General features: G+C 37.4%; 1 protein-coding gene across 1 annotated transcript; it reads left to right on the top strand.

Annotated features, from left to right (window-relative positions):
• The first annotated feature begins 7,492 nt into the window (after positions 1-7,492).
• LOC142542993 (uncharacterized) lies at positions 7,493-10,547 on the top strand. Its single transcript, XM_075649947.1, has 4 exons — positions 7,493-7,916; positions 8,016-8,076; positions 8,204-8,348; positions 10,084-10,547. The coding sequence occupies exons 1-4, from the start codon at positions 7,652-7,654 to the stop codon at positions 10,330-10,332; spliced, it is 720 nt and encodes a 239-aa protein (XP_075506062.1). The 5' UTR covers positions 7,493-7,651; the 3' UTR covers positions 10,333-10,547.
• Positions 10,548-10,906: the final 359 nt, after the last annotated feature.

The raw sequence follows: 10,906 nt of genomic DNA, 5'->3' as shown, positions 1-10,906 counted from the left end.
TTACTATGGACTTTGTGACAGGGCTTCCGTGGACGACTGGAGGATATAATTCCATTTGAGTGATCGTTATTTGGCTCACTAAATCAGCACATTGTTTACCGATCAGGAAGACTTTCACCATGACTCAGTACGTAGACCTGTACATCAGAGAGATGGTCAGGCTGCATTCCAGTATCCAACGTGTTAGATAGGGATCCGAGATTCACGTCTGTATTCTGGAATAGTCTACACCAGGCATTGGGTACTAAGCTATTATTCAGTACTTTCTTCAATCCTCAGACTTAGTACAGTCATAGAGAGTTATTCAGATTTTGGAGGACTTAATTAGAGCTTGCATGATCGATTTCCAGGGCAGCTGGGAGCCGAAGTTTCCTCTTGTAGAGTTCACGTACAACAACAGTTATCAGGCATCTATCGGTATGGCTCCATATGAGGCACTATACGGGAGGAAGTGTAGGTCTCCAGTGTATTGGGACGAGGTAGGAGAGAAGACAGAGATAGAGCCGGATATTGTTAGTCAGACTCCAAAGTTAGTGGTCAAGATCCGAGACAGGATGAAGACCGCTCAGAGCCGACAGAAGAGTTATGCAGATCAGCGGCGCAAAGATCTTGAGTTTGCCATAGAGTATCACGTTTTTGTGAAAGTCGCACCTGATGAAGAGGGTGATGAGATTTGGAAAGGAGGGCAAGCTCTACCCTAGATTCATAGGACCGTTTGAGATCCTAGAGAGAGTTGGGACACTCGCATACATAGTTTCTTTACCGTCAAATCTGGCGGGAGTTAATAATGTGTTCCATGTTTCTATGCTGTGGAAATACATGTCGAATCCTTCGCATGTGCTGAACTATGAGCCACTTCAGCTGACATCGAACCTGTCTTTCGAGGAGAGACCCACTCAAATTTTGGACAGGCAGGAGAGGAGGCTCCGGAACAAGGTGATCCACATGGTCAAAGTCAAGTGGCTGAATTATTCCGAGGAGGAGTCTACTTGGGAGACGGAGATCGAGATGAGAAGTCGCTACCCGGAGTTATTCAGTATGTTTTAACTTTCGAGGACGAAATTCTGTTTAAGGGGGGAGAATCGTAAGGTCTAGGAAATTCGAACCATGTATCTTGACTGCATGCAATCTATGGTTTTATTCAAATGAATGTTTATTGATTTTCATGCATTTTAATTCATGATTGCATGGAGAGGTGTTTATTGCATGGTTTGTTAAGATTTATGCATTAGAGATTTAAGTTGCATTTCATGCTCGAACGAGTAACGGAGACCGGGGATATCAGGAAAATATTTTTATTAAATAATTAATTTTAGTTATTTAATATATGATGTAATTAAGTGTCATATTTTAAAATGGGCCTTGATAGGGTATTTTTACTCGTCGGGTCATATTTTTATTGGTACGCAAATTTTAACGATTTGAATGACTTTTTGAGGGTTCGGGCCATATTTTCAAAAAATTACCAAAGAGAAATATTTTTCGGGAGTGTTTTTAGACTCGATGAGTTATTTTATTTCATAATGGGCCTAATATCCTTTTGAACTTTATTATTTAATTAAAGGCCCATTATATATTACATATTATATTAAAACACCACCTAAACCCTAACCCTACACTCCTAAGCACTCGGTCGCCCCCTCCATCTCTTGCAGCACCATTATCACGTAAGAAAACAACAGCCACCATCGATTTTCTTCAAAGGATTCAAAGATATTCATCTCCTGCTTCTCTGGTACACGTTCTACGCATAGGTCTTCGAGTTTTCGAGCGTTGAAATGCAAAGGCACGACCAAAACTTTTCTTTTCTCATCTTTCACACTATATCACATGTTTTCGATTTTTTATGCATGACATGTTGAAGGTTAATGTTTTTATGGGTTTTGAATGCATGTACATGAAGAAACCGAACCCGATGTCTTGAGGTTCACGTTTTTCCTCTTGGTTTTGATGGAGCTGCCAGGATTAGAATACGGAACATGTGTTACAGCAAGTTTGGAGTGTTTTGATGTGTTAGAAACAAGTCTGGATGGAGTTGTGAGGGAGCCGAACGAGTGATGTTTTCATGGGCATTTTAGGGTTCGAATGGTGTGTGTGGGTTCATGGCTGTGTGCAGGCCTACTCCAGGCCGTGGTTCAGACCAGGGAGGGTATGAATTGTTGTCTTAGGTGGTCGGTGCACAGCTGGTAGTGGTCCTTGGTCAGGTCTCTAGCTTAGAATTCTCCGGGTTCATGTTTTTTAAGCGATGGCCGCACGGCTGCGTGCATGGTACTACTGGTCGTGACTGTTTGGGTGCAGGAGGGTCTAGTCGAGGTCCTAGGGTACCTGGTGGGGTTTGGTCCAGGCTGATGTTGGGCTAGGATCGAACTAGGGCATAAGTTGGCTTAGGAATTAATTAGGGTTTTCGGGTACCTTGGTGCAGAAAAAGTTCAGCAAGTTCCATCCAGGTTGTTAAGGTCATAAGTGGATCTAATTGGGTGGTTTAAGGCCTGGTCTTGTGTTACTAAGTTGTGGTTTAAGTTTGGAAAGATTTGGTTAAGTTTCGGGTTGATTCGGGTTAAAACCGGGACCCAGTCCAAGTCTTAAAACGAATCGATTAAGTTTTGATACGGGCTCGAGTTTGCGTCTAAGAAATATTCTTAAATATGTTTTGAGGTGTTTTAAGGAGTTTGGTAAGCTTCGGGTCGAAATTTTGAGGTCCAGGGGTAAAATGGTCATTTTGGGTTTCCAGGGGCAAAATGGTCATTTTGCACGCGGGTCGAGTTTTAAGTCCTGGCAGCGCCTTGAGCATAATTTGTCATGTTTTTAATGTTTATGTATCATGTATATGACTTTTTACATAATTACGAAAAATATGTTGCCTGCCTGATTTTAAAAAAAAATTTACGTATATGCATGTTGACACGTTTTTTAAGGATGAGAATTGGTAGTGACTAATACGATTATATGAGATATTATGAGCTTAGGCCAAGCCTCAGTGGACGGGTAATGCTGTCGCTGATGTCCCCGCCGTTGGGTACCATGGTTATATTAGATAGATCAATCGAATAGAGCTGATACAATAGAGCTGATACGAAAGTCATAACTAATGAACTAAAATCAATTAAGAAAATGTATACGTATATGATGATATGGTGAGACATGTTTTGACATGTCATGCTATATTACGACACGTTTACGTTTATTCTTTTAAGATCATGAAATGTATGTTTCTTACAGTATTTTTCAATGTTGCATGTTATGTATATGTATTCGTTATAACGTTATAGGTGTGTTGAGCCATTAGACTCACTAGGTGTAAATGATGCAGGTGAGCATGTCGACGAGGAGGCTGGAGGTGCCGAATTCTGAGTAGGCAGGGCTATATATGCGCACATGACCCGAGGACCATATTTTCCACACATCACGTTCTATGAGTTTAAAGTGGACGTGAACATTTTATTACGTTCGGTTTTGACATAATGTTAGTTAGCAGGATTTTTACTTGATTTATTTTTACATCCATTTATGATGGCCGAGTTGGCAATTTTTAACTGCAGTATTTTATCTGTTATTTGATTACGATTATTTTTAAAAGGTGCATTTTTCCGCAGTATTTCATGAATGAAAAATTTTAAAGTTCAAAAATAAGTTTACAAAAAAAAAAATTAGTAGCATTTTTAAATAGTATATGTTTCAGTTGGTATCAAAGCAAGGGTCATGTATATGGTTGTGCCACCGCCAGCTTCTGCAGCTCAGTCTTCAAGGCTCAAGTCTGTAAGATTTTATGTCTTAAATATTTTATATAATTTACTGCTATCACCTGCATGTTTACATGGTATACGTTTAACGATGATTTACAGTACATGTTTAGCTACTTTTGTGATTTAAGGATATACTATTTTGAAAACTAGTTTAAATTGCATTTGTTGGGACCCGGACGCTAACTAATTCTTTTCAATCATCATTAGGATTTAATGGATCAATTAAATAATCTTGGTCGTAATTTTTTTTTTTTAATGTTGAACACTCTATAAACAAGTGTACAAAGTTCTATAACAATTTAGATCCCATCTCATTCAAATACAAGATCAAGTTTAATGTCAACAACATGATCCAAAGTACAAGTCTTGTACCAAAGAAAGCCATACAAACTAGTATTCAACAACTACATCTCAAGTGTTGAAATCCAATTCTACTTCTAGGCCCAGATCTCCACTCTAATTTCGATCGTCAAGCTCTTCTCAACCCTGATCCTGTCTCACCTGTTGTCATGCACACATACAAACACAACAACAGCCGGATAACTCCGGTGAGAAATATATTCCCAGTATAAACAACGTATACATGCATTTCATACAAACATATACAAAAGCATATAACATATGTAAATCAATATGCATCGTAGTCTACGAAAGCATAAATCGATATAAAGCAATAAATCAAACTCTTTGACTCATAATCTTGACTCAACTCTTATCTAGGGATCCCGGTTTGAATAAGAACGCAACAGTCTCCCACCTACTCTTCCCAGCTAGATGGTTGTACGTTCTTATTCTCAGACTTTGGCATTCTATATCGAATATCTACAATAGGAGTAGATCTACTCCTAAGCACATCGATATGAACCAAATATCCAGTGACTTGGCACCTCTGCCAAAGACTCTATGCATGCTTTGCTATAAATCAATAGACTAAGCATATCAATCTCATGAATTGCAAACATCAAAGTAATTACAATAAAGTAAGTGGTTTTGGGAAACTCAAGCTATCTCTGACTCGAGTCGTATCTTCCCGGTTTAACATTGATTTATACCTTTCTTTTCTCAGGGTTTGGCTTTGTTCTCTCTTTGAAATCTTCAAGACCAATCTGGAATGACATTCGAGAAGTACAACATCAATATACAACTCAATTCAAGACATGAATCGATCAATCTCAATCTAATTCCGTTTCGACGGCATAACATCGCAATCTCGATATATCCAGCAACTCAATATCAATAGATGCCAAGTCACAACTCATAATCAATCAGCAATTACAATTCTAATATCAAATCTGTATATTCTCAATCAAACCTAACTGAAAAATGATAAAAATTCTATACGGTATCCGTTCTTCAATTCGATTTCGATTATACGATTATCACAATCTCAGGAACACATAATATAGATCAGATCATGATTTCTTCAATACCATATTGAAAAGTAGTAGAACTTACGCCTTTTGAAGCTCTTGTCGATAGAAGTACGGAACTATTCTCGGATTGAAATTCTGATGGCCGGATCTTGCGCAAATCACAAATCTATGATTCAAGGACTTGACAATTCTTTCAGGGAGTCTCTCGGTTCTTGCTGAAGTTTCTGAAATGAAAATGGAGGATTTACATAACAACATGCATGGCAAAGACATGTGGCTCAATATACATACTACAAGTCTCGCGCATATGCAGCGTCCCTCAATGGCGCATATGCGACTAGACCTACTGGTCTCGGCATTCATGAATTCACCATCTCGCGCATATGCGCGTCCCATGTCGGCGCATATGCGCGAGACCTACTGTCTCCGCGCTTGTACCATAATCTTGCTCGAGCATATGCGCGCCTCTTCTCGCGCATATGCGCGGGACCTACTAGTCTCGGCACTCAGGTGAAGCACATGCTCGTGCATATGCGCGCCTAGTCTCGCGCATATGCGCGAAGGTCTTCTGCCTCGGCACTTGCTTCTCGCGCATATGCGCGCCTCGTCTCCGCGCATGTGCGCGATACCTACTGGATTTCACAAATACAATCCTCATGCCTTTCCAAATCTGGTCTCGGAGTGGTCCTTCTATAATCACATCAATTTATCAATTAATAATCTCGGATTAACAGAATAAAATCTCGGGCATTACAGAATGATTGGTTACATTTAGAATTTGGACTGTATTCAGATATCATGCCTCCCATACGCGCCCCCAGTACAAATCGGCAGGATGATATTACTGGAGGCGGCAGAGGCCCTCCACCACCCCCACCGCCAGGGGATGCAGCTACCCGTGTACTGGAGGGTATCGCTAAGCTTATGGAGTAGGCTCAGTAGGCTGCCCGACCACAGACCTGATATATATGAGCAGTTTAGACAGCTCAACCTAAAAGAGTTCGGGGGTACCACTGATCCGTTTTTAGCATATTTAAATAGTTGATGTTTCAGCGCTGTTTGTGGGTAACCGATGAAGTGTGATTGACAATAATATTGCTGAAAGTTGGAATAGTTCGGTAAAACCTACTCATTACTTACCTATTTCTATGGTAGACAATATACACATCCAAATTATGACTATGATGCATCAAAGACGAGAAGCAACATTGGTGATGGAGCAAGAATTAACCCTCAGAAAAGAGAAGGATGTTTCACTTGCTTATTCTCAATCCGCAGCTTGAAGGTCCATAGATTATGTGAATCTTTGTTTTGAGGTGGTAGATGTGGATAAAACTTTTGCGGTTGATTTGAATTCATTGAGTTGTTCATGTCGAGGTTGGAAAATCTATAAACTTCTTTGCAAGAACTCTTGTGCTTATATGGAATCAAATTCATTTTTAATATAATGCTACATAGAAAATGGAAAAGCCTCTTTCGATAGTGCAACACAATGTAGAAAAACCAAACCATATGGGATATTTCAACCAAGAGCAAACTTTCATCAACTGTCCCATCTACTCAAATAAATTTTCATTTATGTTCTCCGCCACCATCTACTTCATTGGACATCTAGGAATGCTGATATTTTCTAGGGTATAGATACTATCTAGTATTTATTTATTTTTGGATACCAAAAAATTTAAAACAAAAATTAAGTCCGACCTTAATATTAAAAATATAATTATATAAAGTAGTTATCTCGTAAAAAAAATTAGGGAAAATGCAAATTTTTCTTGTATTATTCTTCAAATTTTGATTATTTCGATTTTTTTCCATGAGCTTGTTGATGTTGCAAATTTTGTGTTATGTCAACGTAATGTCAGCTTCACATTAGATAAAAACTATAATTGAAAAAGAAAACATAGCAGGCAAAAATTTGTATGAGATGGTCTCACGAGTCGTATTTTGTGAGACAGATCTCTTATTTGGGTAATCCATGAAAATATATTACTTTTTATATTAAAAGTATTACTTTTTTATTGTGAATATCGGTAGGATAGACCCGTTTGACAGATAAAAATTCGTAAGACCGTCTCATAAGAGACCTACTCAACATAGCAATGATATTTAATAATATAAAAAGAATCAGAAAAAAATATAATATCAAAATTATAAATTTTCCATGTATTATTGGGCATTCATCCTTCATCAATTTACAAAACAAAAAAAAAAATGATTCTCCTAATTATCTTATTTTTTTAGAACACCAAAAAGAGTAGAATCCAACTATTGATGTAAAAATTCAATAAAAGTTTTTCATTCATCATATAATATAATGTTCTTGTTGTTATTATTATTTTAGATTCAATTTATATAAGAATTAACGTTGTTTTTATTCTCGTTGGAGTCGCCCTCTCTCTCTCCAATCCGTATACTCTCACCTTCCGAAGTTGCCAGCCAGCAAACTAAACTACGCTACAATTTCGACCAAATCCCACCTCGTTTGTCTCGCCCCTTTCGATTTCTACGATTGCATTCCATTTCTCTCCATAAATGTTGGCCTTTCCTCGCAATCACGTGACAATGGCGCCCTCAGTTTTGTCCCAAAGTTTCTTCACCACCCTCACTCCTTCGCAATCATCAATTTCAAGGAGTACTGGAAATGCTTCGCCTTTCTCTGTTTCTGTTAATCAATCTGCTCTTTTCTCCGGATCCCACGTCGTTTCCGCCTATTTCAGGTGGCCCCGCAAAGGTTTTATCGCCAACTGCAATCCCTCTGGAGATATCATCTCAGCTGTTGAAACCCCGATTGAATTGAGTATGAATCTTGGTCTTAGGGCTCTGAGTTCTTGTTTGTTTCTCTCCTTCAGTGTTTGAGATTACTTAAAACGTTGTTTTTTAAAAAAAATCTTTTCAGAGTACCCAGCATTTCCGACAGTCATGGACATTAACCAGATTCGGGAGATTTTACCTCACCGGTTAATTAATTTTCTTAATATTTTTAGTTACTTTGTGGTGTAATTATTGCATTTTTTTTATAATCTGCCCAGAAGATTTGATATTTTGTTTGATATTTCAAATGGTTTTTATATTTTTATGTTGTAGATTTCCCTTTCTGTTGGTGGATAGAGTTATTGAATACAATCCAGGTGTATCAGTTGTGGCTATCAAGAATGTGACGATAAATGATAATTTCTTTCCCGGCCATTTTCCCAAGAGGCCAATTATGCCTGGCGTGCTCATGGTTGAGGTGAGCAAACCATTTTTGTTAAACTTTTTTTATAGTTTATCACATATGTTACTCGGGTCTATACCAAAGTTAGATTTTCCGCTTGATGTTGTGATCATGGCTGTTCTTTCATTGCTAACGTGTTGGTTTCGGATAATATATTTGCAATTGATGGCATGTGTTTGGAGGTTCTGATCATCAACTATGATGACGTTGTGTCGAGGTGAATTATTCATATATTAGCGCCTCCCTTAGATACTTCACATGAAGGTCCTCTATTAGTTGAAAAGTGGCCACAGGAGATTTACGGCTTTTGGTGTTGTCTGATGATTTTGAAAATTCATTCTACATTGTTTTCCCAATAAGCTGATGGGGAGAAAAAGAAACTGTTGTTCATGAGTGGATAGAATCTCCTGAATTTAACTAATCCCGTAGGCGTGACCTTTTTGTTTTTCATGCATTTGCAATTTAATGTCTCTCTCTCTCTCTCTCTCGCTCTCAATCAAAACAAGTAGATCAAATGATTATAATAATGTTTGAGCTTGACACTTATTTTTCTGTTGTGTCAGTTTGATTGATCAATTGATGGTTCTATATCATGGCGCCCAATATCTGTATACAAATTCAATGAATAAAGATTGTAGTAGACAACTGAGGAAGCTCAAGGAAGTAGATGATGTTAATGTAATGAATGAAAACACTCTGTAGGCCAATTAATAAACTAAAGAAGGTAAATTTTGTCGAAAACTTGAAACAATGGGCATTGATTATGTAATTTATGGACATATATTGGCAGCCATAGCATAGTTATGTGCTCCCAGAAATACATATGAAGGCAATAAGGATTGTCGAGCTGGAGATTTTGGTATTATTGGGGAGGGGTATTCTCTAAGATGCAGTTGATTGAGAAAAAAGAAAAATAAATTGTTTAAATGTTTAAAGAATCACTATTTATGTGGTGCAGAAGAAAGGAAATAAATAAAATCCCCGAAATGTGTTGGCCCTGAAATATATATTTAATAATGTGCTTGTCCTTGATATGTGGGTTTTTGAAGTTACAATTTCAAAATTTAGTTTAAATATGGATCAGTTGCAGAGTCATTAGACTGAAAAACCAAATTATGGAAGTTTTTAGGGTATTACATTATTACTCTTAATTGTATATGAAAGCTGTACTATGTTAAAAAAAATTGAATAGAAAGATAGAACGACCGTGTCTGCTACCCCCTACACTAGCCAGTGGATGGATTTTTCTAACTTTTTCAAAACTCAGTTTCTTGATGGTAATTAACAGAAGAAAATCGTTCAGGCCGCTTCCAAATATTTATCTTACTTTTTGGTGTTTCCTCTCAGCTTCCGCCCTGTTTAAATGCTAAAGCACAATTTTAGCACTTATTCCATTCTGCTTGTATTTCTTCATGTATTGACTGTATCATTCCGAGGTATACCAATCTCGTTATTACCTTCTCTTTATGATGAATAATTCTTGCAAAAACATGACCCACAATTCTGATTGTTATAGAATTGTTTTGCTGCAATTTTGTGATGAAAAATAAATATTTTTGAAAGCGAGGTTCAACTTCTTGTTTAGGCTAGTAGCTTTCTTTTATTTGTTCGACACAAAGGGAATAGTATTTTACTGCTAATCGTCTACTGTTTCATTACTTTCATATGAGCAAGTGTTCCCTGGGGCTTTTGTTCTCAAAGCTTGTATTTGTGCTAGAAGTGATATATATGTTACTCCTATTGGACTCAGGCCATGGCTCAGGTTGGTGGATTGATTATGCTGCAACCAGAAGTAGGAGGCTCGCGCGATAATTTCTTCTTTGCTGGAGTCGACAAAGTTAGATTCAGGAAGCCCGTAATTGCAGGAGACACCCTAGTTATGAGAATGAACCTCGTGAAGCTTCAGAAACGCTTTGGAGTTGCAAAGATGGAAGGAAAAGCATTTGTTGGAGGTGAAGTTGTTTGTGAAGGTGAATTCTTGATGGCTATGGGGAGCTGAGTGATAATGTGGTTGTATTTTTGGAATACCATTTTTTGTTATTTATTTTTCTCTCACATTTTATTTTTGATTTGGGTATGATTGACATTAGATTACCTGTTTCTGAGTTGGAGGATCAAGTTGATCTTGTTTCTTAGAGGCTAACTATTAATTGGCTTTCATACATTGATATTTTTGCTCTTAATGGTATTGATCATCTTTCTAATTCTTGCATATATTCAATGTGGCATCATTTTGTTGGATCTCGGTTTTCTCGTGTCCAAACGCAGCGAAAGTTTAAATTTTTTTTATTTTATTTTGACAATCAAAATATATTTTTTTTTGGCACTCGTATGATTTTATGATTAAACATACATAGGATGTTTAAAACTAATTTTTACTTGGCTCCAACTATGTCGGTATAAGCGAACGTAGCAGTTGTATATCCCACGTACGTCTTTCAAATCTTCTTTCTTCAATCTCCTAATCAGGTCCACGACTAGAAGATTTGTTCTTCTTTCAAATAGCACTAAAATATTTGAAAGAAGTTTTTACGTTGAGATCAAAAATTTGAGAGATAAAATTTGAGAGATGA

The sequence above is a fragment of the Primulina tabacum genome, chromosome 1, assembly GCF_025594145.1.
Source record: "Primulina tabacum isolate GXHZ01 chromosome 1, ASM2559414v2, whole genome shotgun sequence".
Lineage (NCBI taxonomy): Eukaryota > Viridiplantae > Streptophyta > Magnoliopsida > Lamiales > Gesneriaceae > Primulina > Primulina tabacum.
The sequence above is the reverse complement of the archived record's forward strand: the minus strand, read 5'-3'. Positions and strand labels throughout refer to the sequence as shown.

Bases quoted from the DNA above. Each gene is read 5' to 3' on its own strand.
- LOC142542993 (XM_075649947.1), top strand. From the start codon at position 7,652: ATGTTGGCCTTTCCTCGCAATCACGTGACAATGGCGCCCTCAGTTTTG. The intron at 7,917-8,015 runs GTATGAATCTTG...AAATCTTTTCAG, and splicing joins TGAAACCCCGATTGAATTGA to AGTACCCAGCATTTCCGACA. The intron at 8,077-8,203 runs GTTAATTAATTT...TTTATGTTGTAG, and splicing joins CGGGAGATTTTACCTCACCG to ATTTCCCTTTCTGTTGGTGG.